This window comes from Triturus cristatus, chromosome 4_2, assembly GCF_964204655.1.
Source record: "Triturus cristatus chromosome 4_2, aTriCri1.1, whole genome shotgun sequence".
Classification (NCBI taxonomy): Eukaryota; Metazoa; Chordata; class Amphibia; order Caudata; family Salamandridae; genus Triturus; species Triturus cristatus.
Window position 1 is genome coordinate 208,974,381 of NC_140586.1, and position 16,579 is coordinate 208,990,959.

At 45.7% G+C, this 16,579-nt stretch overlaps 1 protein-coding gene across 1 annotated transcript in view; it reads right to left on the reverse strand.

Moving 5' to 3' along the window:
* DESI1 (desumoylating isopeptidase 1) overlaps window positions 1–16,579 on the reverse strand; it is a 71,573-nt gene that overhangs the window by 11,072 nt on the left and 43,922 nt on the right. The window contains exon 5 of the mRNA XM_085601210.1: window positions 12,430–12,552. Within this exon, the coding sequence (XP_085457336.1) occupies window positions 12,430–12,552 (123 nt within the window). The remainder of the gene's footprint in view (window positions 1–12,429; window positions 12,553–16,579) is intronic.

Consider the following 16,579-nt stretch of genomic DNA (forward strand, 5'->3'; position numbering starts at 1 on the left):
TAACTTTGCTTATTTTCCCCACAGGCTGCTTAATGCTGGATAAACTAGAGTCAAAACATAATTATCTTCATGTAAGCCCCGGAGTGCAATAATTTGGTAGGATGCACAGATATGCTTTTCAGTACGCATCCTTGGGGCCCACCTTTACAGTCACAAGGGTGACACTTGTCCTGCAAGATTTGCGCTGAGAGACTTTATTTTTATCTGCTGTAGCAGAATCTCCCTTGTCACCTGGAAATAGAGACAGTAATGAAGCCTGAAGGTGGTAAAGTGGGCGGGGATGAAGAAGGTTGCTTCTCAATTAAATCGACTGAAAAGTATCCCAAAATGTATGCGTTTCTGATGACTTTGTGAGCACCCCAGACCTTTGAACGCAGGCAGGAGGCATCACTCTCTCAAGAAAGCCTGTTTATGTGCAGAGACGCTAAGATCCTCGGCAGAAAAGCCACAACTTCAAGTCATTGCCGCTTTTAATGCAGACACATTTACGGATAAAGGGGACACTGTGGGCGGTAGGTGCGTGCGTGGAAACGTACCTGGGGATAACACGCGCTGCGAGAGACGGATTAGACTACAAAGAACTATCTGCGCCGAGGTGATAATCGACAACTAAGAAATAAATAACGTGGAATTGGTTGATGGATTCACCAGAGGTAAACTCGCTGTTCTGATAATAAAAGAACGAGAAAAGAGAAAAGGGAAGTCTTCCTGCGCGTCGTGAAAGCCAAATGGCTAGTAGTGGAGCACAAACCTGGGGGGGAGAGAACTGTATAAGGTGGTAGCCAAGCCTCTTACAAGAATACTACCTACCTTATAAGAATGGTGCCACGATGCTTGCATACATACTGATTGTCGTTGTGACATCTCAAAGTGCCAGACATGAAAGGATAAGAAGTGCAAGTTTGGCGTTTTAAAGCAAAAACAGGACCAGCAATCCAAGGAAACAGAAAACTCCAGCATTTTAAAAAGACTTCAAGCTCTCTGCCACGGAACCGCCCTTCCCCTTCCCCCTCCGCTCTAGCCTCCCCCGCCGTACCCTTTCCAACAAAACCCAAATACCAACTTTTAATCCATTGGCTGCAGTGAAAAGAATCTCTGGTGTTGGGAAGAGCCAAGAAGCCTGCACGTCACGAGTATTTACAAGGACAATTGAAAGTGCACCCGCTCGACGATGAAGGTGTAAATGTAAACACAGTGCTTGCTATAAGTTTAGGCATCACGTGCATGGCACCCTCACGCCCTGTATTACATATTTTTCTAAAGCAGACACGGTGCAGGACGTTCTTGTGTAAAGAGCGTTCACCAGTGTGAAGTGCACCCTCTACTCACAAGTAATTTCTGTAAGTGCACAACACATGCGCTGCTCACTGATGCCTGCCGTCTGTGAAAAGGATGAGAGACATAGACCTGCTGCTAATGTTTACAGTTCAGCACATTATAAATGGAACCTGCCTCTGACGGTCTCTAAGTGCTTCGTGCATGTGCAGTTTTCTTCCGTCATCCGGCTGCACCCCGACAGTTTTACAACTGCACCACCAGTTGCGGGGGGGGGGGGGGATGATTCCACGTGCTGATATTAGTGTGCTGCTTCTTCCTGGGTCTGAGAGTGGCTCCGCCGGGTGCCTCGGGCCTACGATGGGCCTCCCCTCTCTGGCGCCTGCTCGGTACTAGTAGTGACGTAATGCTCCACGCATTGTTTCAATCGCAATATGTATTATTGCATCTAAAACATTGACAAAGACCATAGGAGTACGAAATTCAAATATTTTAGGAATGTACTCGTCGTGACGCCATTATATAGTGTACTACTTGCTGTGGTAACAGGCGATTCCACTTACCAAGTGACAACATCGATCGATCAGAAACACATCCGAATGATCCGATCCCAGTCTGTGGCGTGTGAGAGGCTGGAGGGAGAGTGTGGTGCAGTGCGGGGCTGTGACTGTGGCCGCCGGTGCCGGTGTCCGTCCCGAGCAATGCACAAGCTCCCGCCTCCCATCCATTGTCCAATCAGGAGGCCTGGGACTGGCGCGAAGGAAAGGGGCGTGCTCCGGTGAGGCCACCCACTGCCCTGCCCCTTGCCATTGATTTCAGTGACGCTATGCTGAAGACGCCTGGGGCGCAGCACAGGCGCCCCATTTGAAACCAGGCATTTTCCGCTTTCTTTGGCCACTCCCTTCATGTTGACATCACTCTTTCCACATGTGCTTCCAGGGCGAGCAATATTCCTCGCCCCGGCCCGCACATGCAAGCAGGAGGTCTCTGACCTGCTGTGACCTCGTCGTCGACTCGTCGTCCGTGCCATGGAAAAAAAAAGTCAGTCAGACAATTGAATTTAATTTGTATTGTTGTAGTTTGTGACTATATTGTCTATTGTTGTGATAGACACATGGGGCAGACAGAGAGCACTTCTTTTGAGGCTGCTGCAGAGGCTGGTAGGGCAACGCCCCATTCGCCCCTATGCACCAACCGCCCCTGCTAAGTGCATTTTTCATTTTCAATTGGATTTTGCATCAGTACAGTTTAGGGAAAGAACATAGGCCCTGGGTACCTGGTTGGCAGGAACTCAGGGCACATTCAGTTAAAGTACATCAACAGTTTGGCAAAAAGGGGAGGCAACCATGCAAAAACAGGGCCCTTTCTTACACAGACATACACAGATACCTAGAGAGGACGATATCAGCTTGGCTAGAAACTGAAGAGCGAGCACTATTATGCCAACAGTTTACCATAGAAGAAATAATGTCCACCATTAAACAGCTCAAAAATGGAAGTGCACCTGGCAGCGATGGTCTCCTGGCCGAATTTTATAAAGGAGCTAAGGAGCTTTTTCCACTGCTCCTGGAGGTCTGTGACGAGGGTTATATGGTGGGGAGACTCCCACAATCCATAAGGGAAGCCATAGTAATAACTCTCCTTAAACCAGATAAACCCCCTGTATACTGTACGTCATACCGTCATTAATATGGACAGCAAGATATTGACTAAGATATTAGCAAACAGGCTGTTGCCCCTACTGCCACACTTGGTGCGGCTGGATAAACTGGGTTTTATGCCGGGTAAATCTACCACAGATAATTTACGCATGCATGCTATTCTCACACATCAAATAGCCCCAAACCTACCGGTGGTGTCCACCTTTCTAGATGCACCTAAGGCATTCAACACAGTTAAATGGAACTTTCTGTTCAGTGCTCAAACGAATGGGCCTTAGGAGTGCTATGTTGAAGTGGATCAAGCTGATATATACAGAACCTCTAGCCCAAGTACGGGTAAAATGCGGTCTATCAGCAGTGTTGCAGGTTAGTCGCAGAACACGGCAGGGATGTCCCCTTTCCCAAATATTATTTGCTGTCACTATGGAGCACCCTAGCATGCATCCTTCAAGAATTTCATAATCAGCGGTGGAAATCAACCTGGGATTTTGTTATACACTTTTATCAATGTATGCAGCTGATGCCTTGCTTGTGATAGGAGATTACGAGGTGAACTTAAATCCAATTATGAAAGAGATTATACAATATGAACGCTGGTCTGGACTTCAGATCAACTGGTCAAAATCGATCATGGTTCCCCCCCAAGTCCGCCACAACACAGCCCACACAAGACTATCCATTACAATGTCAGACAGACCCTGGGAATACACTACCATACTGATATACAGACAATTTTGCAATAAACCATAGGAAGTATATGGCGATCCTTAGTACACGGGTGGTTAGATGGATCAAACTAGCAGGCAGAACAGCACCGATGACGATAATATTGCCAACACTACTATATCTGTTCCAAAATATCCCCATCCTTTTACACAAGACGTTTATTACTCAACACACTTATGATAAAACTGGCATGGGCAGGCAAACAGCCTAGAATAAGCTAGAACATACTTCACCACGACAGAGGGGGTTTTGCAGGGCCACATTTTGAAGTGTACTGCTTAGTCCCCCAGGCGCAATTTAACCATCACTGGATGCACAATAGCAGACATGCGCCACACATTGCCCTTGAAGGGTGTGGTACACCGGCTCCCAATACAGAATGCCCCTACCCACACTTTACTAGACCCTCTAAAGAGATCCATATGGTAAAATGTGCTACATGGGCCTTGTACTGGCTGGCATCCATGTGTGCCGTTCCGATGCTTTACTCACCCTTAATTCCCATCAAACACTATTCACCACTACAGATAGATTGTGTGCCCACAGTAATGACACAACTACGCACCAAACATCAACATCTTAAGGGATCTATTTAATGATCACAAATGTAAGTCATATCAGGAATATGTGGGAGAAACCACCAATATACTTATGGATACCATCACTTATGGAAAGATATACCATGCAACATGCCGAATCTGCTCAGCTTTTCCTACTGAGCCAACAGAGTGGCATGCGATTTCTATTGTACTACACTCTCCTAAAGTAATTACATTGATTACCGGGCTACATAACACAGTAATAAGGCTGATAGAGAAGCAGGCCTCTCAGGCACGATTTTTGTGGTCAGTAGACCTGGGAATAGACAGTGATAATATGATGTGGAAATTATGTTGCCAACAAACCAAGGAGGCTTCCCCTAATGGTGAATATAGAATTTTAATACATTTTTACATAAGACATCGGACCACAGCTAGATATGAGTCTGTGCATGAGACCATGTGCCAAAGGTGTGGTGCTCAAGGAGCGGAGTTTGTACACATGGCACGGCTCTGTCCTGGTGTTGCTGCATTCTGGGGACAAATAACACATGGCGAGACATGAATTCCCGATAACCCCCAGTGTAATGCTACTTGGATTTGTGAAAAACGCCCCCAAAAAAATTGAAAACTGACTGCCATGGCAATAGTGCTAGACAAACGTAGGGTGACGATGGCATGGGGGTGGGGAGGGGGGGGAGAACTCGCAGAGCCCATCATTTCCAAGATTGTCTCAAAGGTATGACTCTCTGTGAGGAGTGGTCTGAAACCTACGCCACAACCCTTCCCAGGACGGCATGCCCCAGAGACATTTGGAAATCATTGAGGGCATCCTTGTCCATGCTGAATGAAACATACGCGGTCTACTATTGTGAACCTATTCATATGTAGTGCAAGTAATGTATGGGCTCGGGCATGTTCATTTACGCTTAGTTTCACAAGGAATGTGCCTAAATTATAGCGCTAGGCCACAATTTTTACAATATGGTGAATCAAGCACCTGGTTCCAGCAACAACCCTGATGCTTGGTGGATATGGGATCAGACGCATTAATTACAGGTTTCCTTCTGGTACACTTTAATACATGTATTTTCATCAACCCACATTACTGGCATAATTTATGGATGTTTTTATATAGTACATACTAAAAATGTACTGTACTTATTGAACAAATCATTTCTTATTAGATTCTCAGGTACTTCATTCACCTCAACAGAAGACCAACTTAGACTTCCCGGATCCCTCATGAGTCCTGATGTGCGGATCCATGTGCACCAAAATGTCATCTTGAAACACAACTACATCTTTTCTGACCCGTGGACGTGCCTCAGTGCCTGTGCTGCCACTCACCTTGTGCCTACTGCCTCGCTGCTGCCCTTCGTCCTCCGCCGCCGCCATTTCCACCAGCGGCCGCCGAGCGGGGACGGACCACAAATCCCATCATCCTCTGCGGCAGCAGACCCGCTGACAGCGTTTCCCGCGCCAGGAGGCGCTTAAAAGTCCGGCGCTTCCTCGGCTGAGTGGGCCTTTCTTTGCTGACCCGTGGACGTGCCTCAGTGCCTGAGCTGCCACTCACCTTGTGCCTACTGCCTCGCTGCTGCCCTTCGTCCTCCGCCGCCGCCATTTCCACCAGCGGCCGCCAAGCGGTGACGGACCACAAATCCCATCATCCTCTGCGGCAGCAGACCCGCTGACAGCGTTTCCCGCGCCAGGAGGCGCTTAAAAGTCCGGCGCTTCCTCGGCTGAGTGGGCTTTTCTTTGCTGACCCGTGGACGTGCCTCAGTGCCTGTGCTGCCACTCACCTTGTGCCTACTGCCTCGCTGCTGCCCTTCGTCCTCCGCCATTTCCACCAGCGGCCGCCGAGCGGGGACGGACCACAAATCCCATCATCCTCTGCGGCAGCAGACCCGCTGACAGCGTTTCCCGCGCCAGGAGGCGCTTAAAAGTCCGGCGCTTCCTCGGCTGAGTGGGCCTTTCTTTGCTGACCCGTGGACGTGCCTCCGTGCCTGTGCTGCCACTCACCTTGTGCCTACTGCCTCGCTGCTGCCCTTCGTCCTCCGCCGCCGCCATTTCCACCAGCGGCCGCCGAGCGGGGACGGACCACAAATCCTATCATCCTCTGCGGCAGCAGACCCGCTGACAGCGTTTCCCGCGCCAGGAGGCGCTTAAAAGTCCGGCGCTTCCTCCGCGTCGCGGGACGCGTGCGGGCGGCGCCGGGCTAAGCCCGGGCAAAGGGCGGGCCGTCTAAGCCCGTCAAAGGACGACGAGGGACGGGACGAGCCACCCCCCTGACATCTACTATATGGTAAGACTGTCCTCCGGATTCGTTGCGACCGCTGTTTGGACCTTTCAAAGATTTTACAGGAATCACTTTTTTTTTTTTCTTCTGTAATTATACTCTTTCATGCCTGGAAACCCTCAGTACAATCTCTGTTGACTAGTATTCTACCAGGTCTACACAAATGGGCAAATCCCGCACCATAACTGTCAATACATCACATGGAACTGCAACTGGGACAATTGATCAATTTTTTAAGAGGGTAACAAATGTACTTGAAAAAGAAATAGCTGAGATAGAGAAACGTCTTTCATTAGATTTATTAACTGGGAAACGTTCTTCTCTGGGGTTATTAGCCCAAGTTGCTTCCCCAAGGAGGACACACTTGGACTTAGCACAGGGTTCCACTCTCCCAATAGCGGTAAGGGTGGAGGACGATGATGATATACCTTCCACCGCTAACGCTAACGCTGTGCTTCTTACAAATTCCTCTTCACCTTGTTCAAATACATCTGGATTATCAAATTCCCCCAAATTATTCTCAGTTTCTCCATCGACCATAGACCAGCATCGTAGTGACAAAAAAATCTCCATCTGTGACAACCCAAACAAAAATACAAAAAATCAGTCCCTCTGCTCCCTACTCCACAAGATCCTCTGAGTCGGTAGGACCCTCTCTCTTCTTAGAGATAAACAATCCGCCCACTATTTCTAATCTTTCAGGATCCTTAAATACCTTACATTTAGAAACAGATCTCATCAACAAATTAGAGGTTTTGATGAAATCCCTTCTACTCCCCTTGTTAGAGAGAACACGAATGATAAATGCACATCTAGATAGCTTGGGTAGTCAAATAGAAGGGAATACTGCCGCCTTGATAGAATTGCAAAGCGCTTATGCCAAAAACATTGGTAGTAACCATATAATGCCTCCTATTTTGTCAATATCACAATCTTCGACAAGCGCCGTGCCTGTAACAGCAGTTAGCATACAGGGGAAAAAAGCTCTGTTCAAAACAAATAAACCAACAACTAGTAAGGAGAAATTCTCCTCTCTAGCCAATAGTCAGGGAAACAGGGAGACCGTCCAGTCTAACAATAAAAGGGAAGGGGATAAGAAAGGACCCACTAAAAATCTTCCAGCAGATAAAATCTCCCAACCAGTAAACGAAGCAGTTGGGAACGAAAAGGGAAAGTTGCCACCCACACAGCTACCTAGAGAAACAAAAAGAATAGTAGATTTACCACCACAATCGGCCCCTTATACCATTATTATGGCTGGTGTACCAGAGCTTGTAAAGGGGGTCAGAGAGGATCATCATGCCTTAAAAAATAAAACTATCCAATGGCTGGAGCAGAATAGACCATTACCTGCCCATGTCAGTGGAGAAATTTTGACTGTGAGACGAGCATTCTGGGTGGGATCAAGACCCAAAGATAGAACTGGGGATGTGATAATTATAAACTTTAAAGATCATAGAGCAGTAAGGTGCATCGGAGACTGGTACGAAACAAGAGGGGGGGACATTATCTCCACCCATTACGTCAGTTATTTCTATCCAAGAGACCCAACCTCATACTCAAAATCTATCCCAGTAAAAAATCCTTATTTGGATTGGAAGGAAGTGGGTCCCCGATTTCTGCGCCAAAATGTGGATAATTATCGCCCTTATCCCCAGTCATATAGGGGGTTCCACAGCAATAATAATTTTCCTCCACATTATGGGTGTAACGTGCCTACCTATAATCGTTATTCAATGCTCTTTGGACTAGATGAAGTTGATTGACTTAGATGGCAGTGGAGAGTCCCATAAAGGCCGCCTCCTTCAGAGCCTTGCATAGCGCAGGACTCTGTAACTGCAGAAGGGGATGCCATTGGTATAGCATTAGAAGACAGAGAGCAAGATGCATTGGGTGACCTACCATCTGCAAATGAGGAAGACATTCCCCTTCTGCAGGAACTCATAGGCGACTCAGTACATAGATTACCCAATGAAGATGACCCCCCCATGTTGGAAAACACACTAAATGGCACATCTAGTTTATTAAGAGAGGAAGGTCAACCGACCGTAAAGAGTTCCTCTCAAGAGGAAGTACACTCGACTGAAAGGACGGATGTAACCCAGAAAAGTTTAAAAATACAATTTTTATACTGGAACATTGCGGGGCTCAAGAGAAAAATCTTAAACGGGAGTATTTTAAACAATGTACAGGAACACCATGTGATTTGTTTACAGGAGACATGGGCAACAACTGAGCTGCATTTAACAGGGTATAAAACCTTTTTTACTCCAGCAAAAGCCGTCCCGCATGGTAGACCCAAAGGTGGGTTGGTAATCTACATAGCGAACACTCTATTGGGCCTAGAGATTACACCCCTTGCACTAGAACTAAACTATCAGGTACTAAAACTAACATTTGAGGAGAAAAAGATCATTCTGGTCGTAAACGTATACGATAATTTGACAGAAATTGATAGATTGCACATATTAGGGGCTCTCCGTAAGAAACTTGTAACCTGGTCTAAACAGAAAAAAACTCAGGATCCCCCAAGCATCATATGGGGAGGTGATTTCAACCATCACCCCTGTATTAGAAGTAACACTAACCTCTGCGGGGTGGTGGATGAAACAGATGGTCAAACAACTCATTTCAGCCACTCAGAGGTGGGAAACTTCTTAAACGAAACCATGTCTGAATTAGGCCTCGTAATATTAAATACGCCAAAACCTTTTAATGGGCAGCTGGAACCAACTTATCTGGGAAGGGGCTGTGAGTCGACAATTGATTACGTATTGGCCACAGCCACATTAGGAAACAAGGTTGGAAATTTTAGTATTCTTATAAATACCCTAAGTGACCATGCTGCCCTGTCCATAGTTTTATTCCTGGACCAAGGTCAGCTCCCGCCCTCGCTTATAAATGCCATCCTTGCCCAACACAAAATATATCTTAAAAGAATAAACGGCTATACCTTAGGGTGGGGTAAGATAGACCCCGTAGATTTAACAAAAAGGGTGGTGCGTACGACATACGAGGCAATAGTAAAATGCTTAGATATTAACACGGGGGAGCAGGAGGTTTTGGATAACTTCGGGGAAATCTTAGACAAGGTAAAGGAGTTGCTAACCAAAAAGTGCAAAGGAAATGGGGGGGGGGGGGGGGAAAGAGGGTGGTTTGACCACAATTGTTCTATGGCACATAAAAAATTAAAGCGAGCCCTGTCAAAAGTCACTAGAGACCAGGACGAGATTAGGAGGCTAAGAAGAACTTATACTTCAGTATGTAAGGGCAGGAAACAAGAATTGAAACAAGCATTATGGGATCAACTCCATGAGAGTTCCCTGACTAGAAATAGCGATGCCTTCTGGAAACTGGTCAAGGCTCCATTCCTGCTAGATAATAGCAATCAGCCATCAGTAGATGTGGCAATTGATGGCCCGACGTGGGTAAACCATTTCTCAAAAATCTTTGCCAAACCTTCAGAAACTGACCTAATAGAAGATAATGTTAGGAGTACCCAGCCCAATTCCTTCCCAATTTCAATAGATGTCACACTAATTGAAACCATTAATGCAGTTAAATCAAGCAAAAGTGGGAAAGCCCCTGGCCCGGATGGTGTGCCAGTGGACTTTTTAAAATCTAATCTAGAACTGTGGGCCCCCATCCTAAAAAGGGTATTCGACGCAGTAATGAAGTGCGGTTTAATTAAATCCTGGACACAATAAACCATGGTCCCTATTTTCAAGAAGGGAGATAGGGAGGATGTTTCTTGCTATCGTCCAATCTCGCTCCTGGACTCTCTGGGGAAGGTACTGGGCAGAGTGGTTCTCCAGCGGCTCCAGGAGTGGGTGGACGATGACAAGGTCCTCTCAGATATCAGGTTTGGCTTCAGGGAGGGCTTTGGGACAATTGAGCAGGCCCTCAATTTGTCCCTAATTATGGGGAAATAGGTCTCTGCAAAGCGGGGCAGATTATATATGGTCTATGTTGACCTGTCCGCGGCTTTTGACTGCGTCTCTCACTCGAAACTATGGATAATTCTTAGCAAAATGGGTGTAGACCCGGTCTTAGTAACTCTCCTTCGTGAATTATATAGGAATGCCTCTGCCAGGGTACGCTTTGGAGTCCGGGGAGAACTCTCGAATTCATTTGCAGTAGAGCGTGGTGTCAGGCAGGGTTGTGTCCTGGCCCCCTTTCTCTTTTCGTTATATACAAATGGTCTTGAGATGGAGATGTTACAGGGGGCCCAGGACCTCCCTCGAGTTGGAGAACGCTTGATACCAGCGCTCTTATACGCGGATGATGCCGTGATACTTGCACGTACCCCACAAGAATTACAAAAGGCAACGGAACGGTACGCAAGTTTCATGGGCAAATTAGACCTTCGCATAAACATTAAAAAAACGTTTGTTATGGTGGCGGGGCAGGGCAGAAAAAGGGGGAAGAGTATCTATCTAGACAAGGAAAGGCTAGAACCAACGGGCCAATACCCATATCTTGGTGTAATGATAGATGTGAAGTTAAATTGGAAGCCAGCCATAGAAGCCCGCAAACATCACCTTTTGAGGGCAAATGCCGCCCTAATAAAATTTTCACAAAAATTGGGTAAGAGGCCACCTGTAGAGCCTCTCCGTATCTACAAAGCGAAATGCCTTTCGACAGCAGTCTACTGAGCAGGCCTTTGGGGATACAAAAATATTAACTCCCTCCAGGTGGCAGAAAACAACTTCTTGAGATTTCTCCTGGCGGTTCCAAAACGAGTCTCCACCTTCGCATGCCATACTGAATTGGGGACTCCCCATATTGAGGACCTCGCAAAAATTGAACCACTCCTATTGTGGCGCCGCGTTTGGACTTCGACTAAAAATACATTCACAAAGAAGTTACTGGCAGATTGTATGTCACTGGACCACGTGGGGAAGATCGAGTGGCTGATGTACATAAAACATTTTTTATCTGATCTAGGACTGGGTAAATATTATCTGACACCAGAACTTATTTCTGAAATACCCAAGAAGGAACTAAAAATAAGGGCACTGTCCGATGTCAAACAATCACGTATGTGCGCAGAGGTACGGAAACCATCGGTTCGCCATTCCATGGTAGTGATGACAACTCTGGATATCGAACCATATCTGACGTATGTCCAGTCGCAGTTTGAGCGGTTTTTATTGACCAGATTTAGGCTAAACATCTTCCACAGGATAGTTGCCTTCCCTTTAAAAAACACTTGGGAGGAACATCTGCCGGTGTGCCCATGTGACGAAATAGCAGAGCAATCTACAATGCACACTATTTTGTTCTGCAAATATTATACTTCACACCGCAAACTCTGGTTAGTTCCTGTGTTGAGACGGTTAGGTTTTAGAAGGTGCCGGCCATCTATGTTACGGTTGCAATTCCTGGACTCTGAATTTATCTCCAAAAGTGTTAGCACTTTTCTTAAATGCATTTTTTATCATAGGAAAAATCTTTGAAGATATATAGCCGGTTATTTGAGGTTAAATGGTATAATATACTTTTAAATTGTATTAATAATAATTCTTTTCCTGAATATTTTAATCAAATCTATTTTATGGATTATTTTTTATCAAATTGTATGTTATTGTTGAAATTCTTTTATGGTTTTTTCTTCTTCAAAAACCGAATAAAGAAGATTTATTATTATTAGATATTCCACTGTTGGGTGCAACTCTATGAACGACCTCAAGATGGCAATGCTATTCAAAAGGAAACTGCACGTAGTCCAAAAGGTGGAGTCAGGGTCACTTCGGCTGTAATACCCACCGCCCATATAGCACCCCGTACCCCCCCCCCCCCCCCCCCCCCCACCTTTGTTCAGTCCAGCAGACAAGGTTTAAACTATAAACATAGCTGTGGCTGGATGTGGACTTACTCGACCAGTTCCTAAAAACGTAATTGGCCTATCATGTACCAGGCTACTTACGTAGAGAGAATTTCAGAGGGCAGGTCGGTAATGTAGGAGGGGATCTTCTTTCCAGTCAGGAACTGGGCCACCTCGTTGCTGAATGTGTTGCAGTTGTGTTCGAACAGGTTGTAGCTGGACCCACTGCATATAGAACAGGGAAACAAAGAAGTCAGGGATCTATGAGTAGGAAAGCAGTAGTAGCAAGGGGGAGGGTTAGACTTGCGGAACCGAAATAGAAGTAGGGAGGTAAGCAAAGCAAAGCTTGGGACCAACCAGGCATGAGTGGTGAAACTTGGGACTTAGAAGCCAGGAATGGGGAAGCTTGGGACCTACGAGTCATACGCGGGGAAGCTTGGGACCTACGAGTGGAGATGCTCCGGTCCCACAAGTAAGCTTGGGACCTATGAGCCTTGAGTGGGGAAGCTCAGTATCTATGAGCCATTAGTGCGGAAACTTGGAGCCATGAACGTGGAAACATGGGTTCTAGGAGACGTCATGCAGAACCCTGGACAGACTTAGGAGCCACAAACGAGGGAGCTTGGGACCTTGAATCCACAAGTGTGGAAGCTTGGATGGTAGCAGATAGGGGAGACATTTACTATGTCTGTGAATTGTGTGGAGGGTGCAATGGTTCAAGTCCTCTATCATTAGGCAGGTTGCAGGCATTCAGGTGCAGACTGGAAGCGAGTACTTATAATATTAATTCAGGAAAATCTCTTATGGTTGGGATGGCGTAGTTATTAAAATCCATACACATGTCACAGTCATTACAAGGTTATTGGAGGTGGCGCTACCCAATTTGGTAAAAGACACAAGTGGTCCTAGCGGAGACACCCAATTCTTCAAGAGAGAGACTTTTGTTTTCAAAACCTTTTTTCAAAACTTATTACTGAACTTTTTCAAACCCAAGTAAACAAAAAACGACAATACATGCCACTTGGTATAGATGTCAGTCTTTTATTTTGTATATTAGCAATTTGTTATCCGATTGGTACATTTAAGCTTGAAAGTGAAGATTTAAAAAAACAAGTCAAGCAGTTGCTCCAAGGTAAGTGCAAGGGGATAGGTGGTAGATTAAGTGCTCGTGATTTAGATGAAGGTAGCAATGATGAGAATACACAGAAACATTATTTTGAAACAATGGTCTGGATTTTCAGAAGTCTAGAACCTGTCTGGGAATTATTGACACATTTCATATAATCCATATTAAGTTATTGACGCCAACTTTTTTGATATCTAAACATAGGATCTAGTTCCAGTGCAGATTTGTATGGTAGAAAGGTTGACGTTTCAATCCCGGGTGTAGGGTAAAGGCCTATTGCTCCTTGGAAAGGGGTCTTCTTCAGGATGGGTATGGGAGCAACATATAGAGCACTGTACAGAGATCAGTGCAATGGCAACGAAGAGAAAGGCCCGTAGGCTCCATACGAGGGGAGAGGTGGAGACCAGTTCCACAGCCCAGTGAGGATCCGTAGCGGTGTCGGTGTACCATCCGTGTCACTGTAAAACAATGTTTTTTGAATGGTGGTTCTCAAACTATGGTATTATTGAAGACCGAGATTATCAGCCAAAATGTGTATTTATGGAGCGTCTCCATGACCAATTGGATACAATGTTATCCCTGGTGCAGTTCCAAAGTAGGCCGAGTAAATCAGGCACATGTATAAAGAACGTCTCCGGCGGGCAGCTACCCAATTTGGGTCAGATTACCGGGTCGGTCTTCTTGGCGCGGTGTGGTGTGCTGTACAGCGCTTTTTCATAGCTCTGGACTGTGCCGATACTGGTATAAGGGGTTATCGCTTTGGGGTCTATCCCGGGTCAGTGATGATCTAATTATCACCTCTGTTATGAAATTTAAATGCTTCTGGATATGTTGAATCTTGGCTGACAGAGAGTTCCAGAGTTTGCCAGCTTGTACAGAGAAAGCAGAGCTATGAAATTCTTACTTTAGCGCGTTAGGACAACCTGTGGTGCTAGACAGGAGTAGGGTGTCCTATTTGGTTGTATTGCTTGGATTTAATTTGTAGGTATGATGGTCATTATTTTGGGGACAATGCGAAATACTTTGACCATTGATTGTGTAGCTAAAAGTAATCAGCAGAGTGTGTTCAGTCCAGCGTCATGTGTTCTCTGGGGAGAGGGCGGAGGAAGAGCCTTACTGCATGTTTTGGATTTGTTGAATTGTTCGTACAATAAAACAGAAGGGGCCATGGTATAGGTGATTAGCGTAGTCAAGCTTGGAAATCACAAGACTGAGTACAGCTTGCTGTTTTTGTTGGTACCTAATACACAGAGTCCTTGGTTACTCCAAGGTTTCTCATTTCTCTTGACATAGCTGCTGAGGCATCAAATGCATTGGGCCATATGGCTTTAGGGTCCCGTTTCTGCAGCTGTCCTCTGGTCATGATCTCAGTCTTTGCAGTGTTGAACTGTAGGTGGTTAATCACCTTCCATGTATCCAAGTAATGAAGGCGACTGTTAAGTAATGACTTGTATAGTTCTTCTGGGCCATCCATTCTCATAAGGATTTGCATATTATCTGCATAGTTGAAGCATATATGGTTACACTATCGGATTCGGTCCTGTAAGAAGGTCAGGTAGATATTGAATAGGAGAGGAGAGATGATGGACTCCAGGCGGACACCGCAGTGTTGGGTCGAGGAAAGGATGTAACAGGTGGAAGGAATACCACGCTCTGTTTGTCCCAGAGGTATGATGCAATCCAATTTAGGGTGTTTGCGCATATTCGGAGTTTATGGAGTCGGTGTAATAGCCTTTGGTGGGAAACGGTGTAAAATACAGCCTAAAGCGCCAAAAGCAGTTAAGTAGCCCCTCCATTCTTGTCCACTGTGGGTTTTAGGTTGTCTCAGATACTAGGGCGGACTATGTGCCTCAACATTGTCTGAATGCAGACTGTTAATCTGACAAGTTATTTTGGTCAGTAAAATTTGAGAACTAAATAAAAACTGCTGAGTTGTGTTAAGTTGTTCTGAGCTTGCCCTTAAGCCATGTGATCTTCTTGAGAGGAACGCTGGTAGTGGTATTTACGGCATCTGGTTGTCCAATGCATCGACAACCAGTTGTAGAAGGTGGGCATGCCCTGAGGTTGCATAGTGATGTGGGTTATGTAAAGGTTGAAATTAAGTGTGAGGAGAGCCAATTTGTTTCCACTGCCTGTGAAGTTTTTTTAATAGGTGCTGAAGTCTGGGAGTTGTTGTTATGCATCAGTGTGGTTATCCTGAAGGTAATGACATGGTGGTCGCTCTGATGACCAGGGAGTTGTAAGTCACAGAGGCGAGTTTGGGTGAATATTGTGTCCCAATGGAGTGAGTTGGCCCAGATACGATTTGTTAGAGGTTTAAGGCCTCTTGATTGAATGTTATGGCAGTGGTTACTGCTAAATGCTTGTGAAACCCAGAGTCAAGGTCTCAGAGGATGTATAGGTTGGTGTGGTTTAGTTCAGTCTTGGTCAGCTCATCTGCTAGAGCATCCTCAAACTCAAAGTTGGAGAGAGGAAACATCTTACCTGGAAGGTGAGAAAGCTTGGTATTTAGCATAAATCGGCAAGGAAGCTTGGGTCCTAGCAGCCACGAGTCAAGGAGACTGCGACCTAGGGACCTAGCAGTCACGAGTCAAGAAGACTGCGACCTAGGAGTCAAAAATGGGGAAACCTTTGGTGTAGGAACCAAAAGTGGACGAGCTTGTGGGTTTAGAAGCCATGAGCGGGGAAGCTTAGAGCTAGGAAACCATGAGTGGGAAAGGTAAACATGTCCCATAATTAAAAGGTGCATGCTGAAATGTAGCTGCAAAAAAAGTCTGAAAAATAACCTAATTAACATTTGCAATCTTTTATTTTTCGTGTAAACCGTTTTATTGTGATATTTTTCATAGGGATAACCACCATTCAGTCTATTCCATCCTATCCTATTCACACTCGAAGTATTTTTTATTCCTCTGCCCGATATAACCCTATGGTCAAAGGCCCACCTTCTTCTGTGCCTCCTGAAAGATCTCCCTACTCACTGATTTGTGTATTTGTTGTCCCTACTACTGGTAACTTGCTACACCCTTCCAGCATGAAGTAGCTGAGCTGGTTGGCGCCGTGGCGCAACTATAGAAAGTCGACTAGCCAGGCCTTTGTTTTATTTTGCTCTGTGTTTTTTCTTCA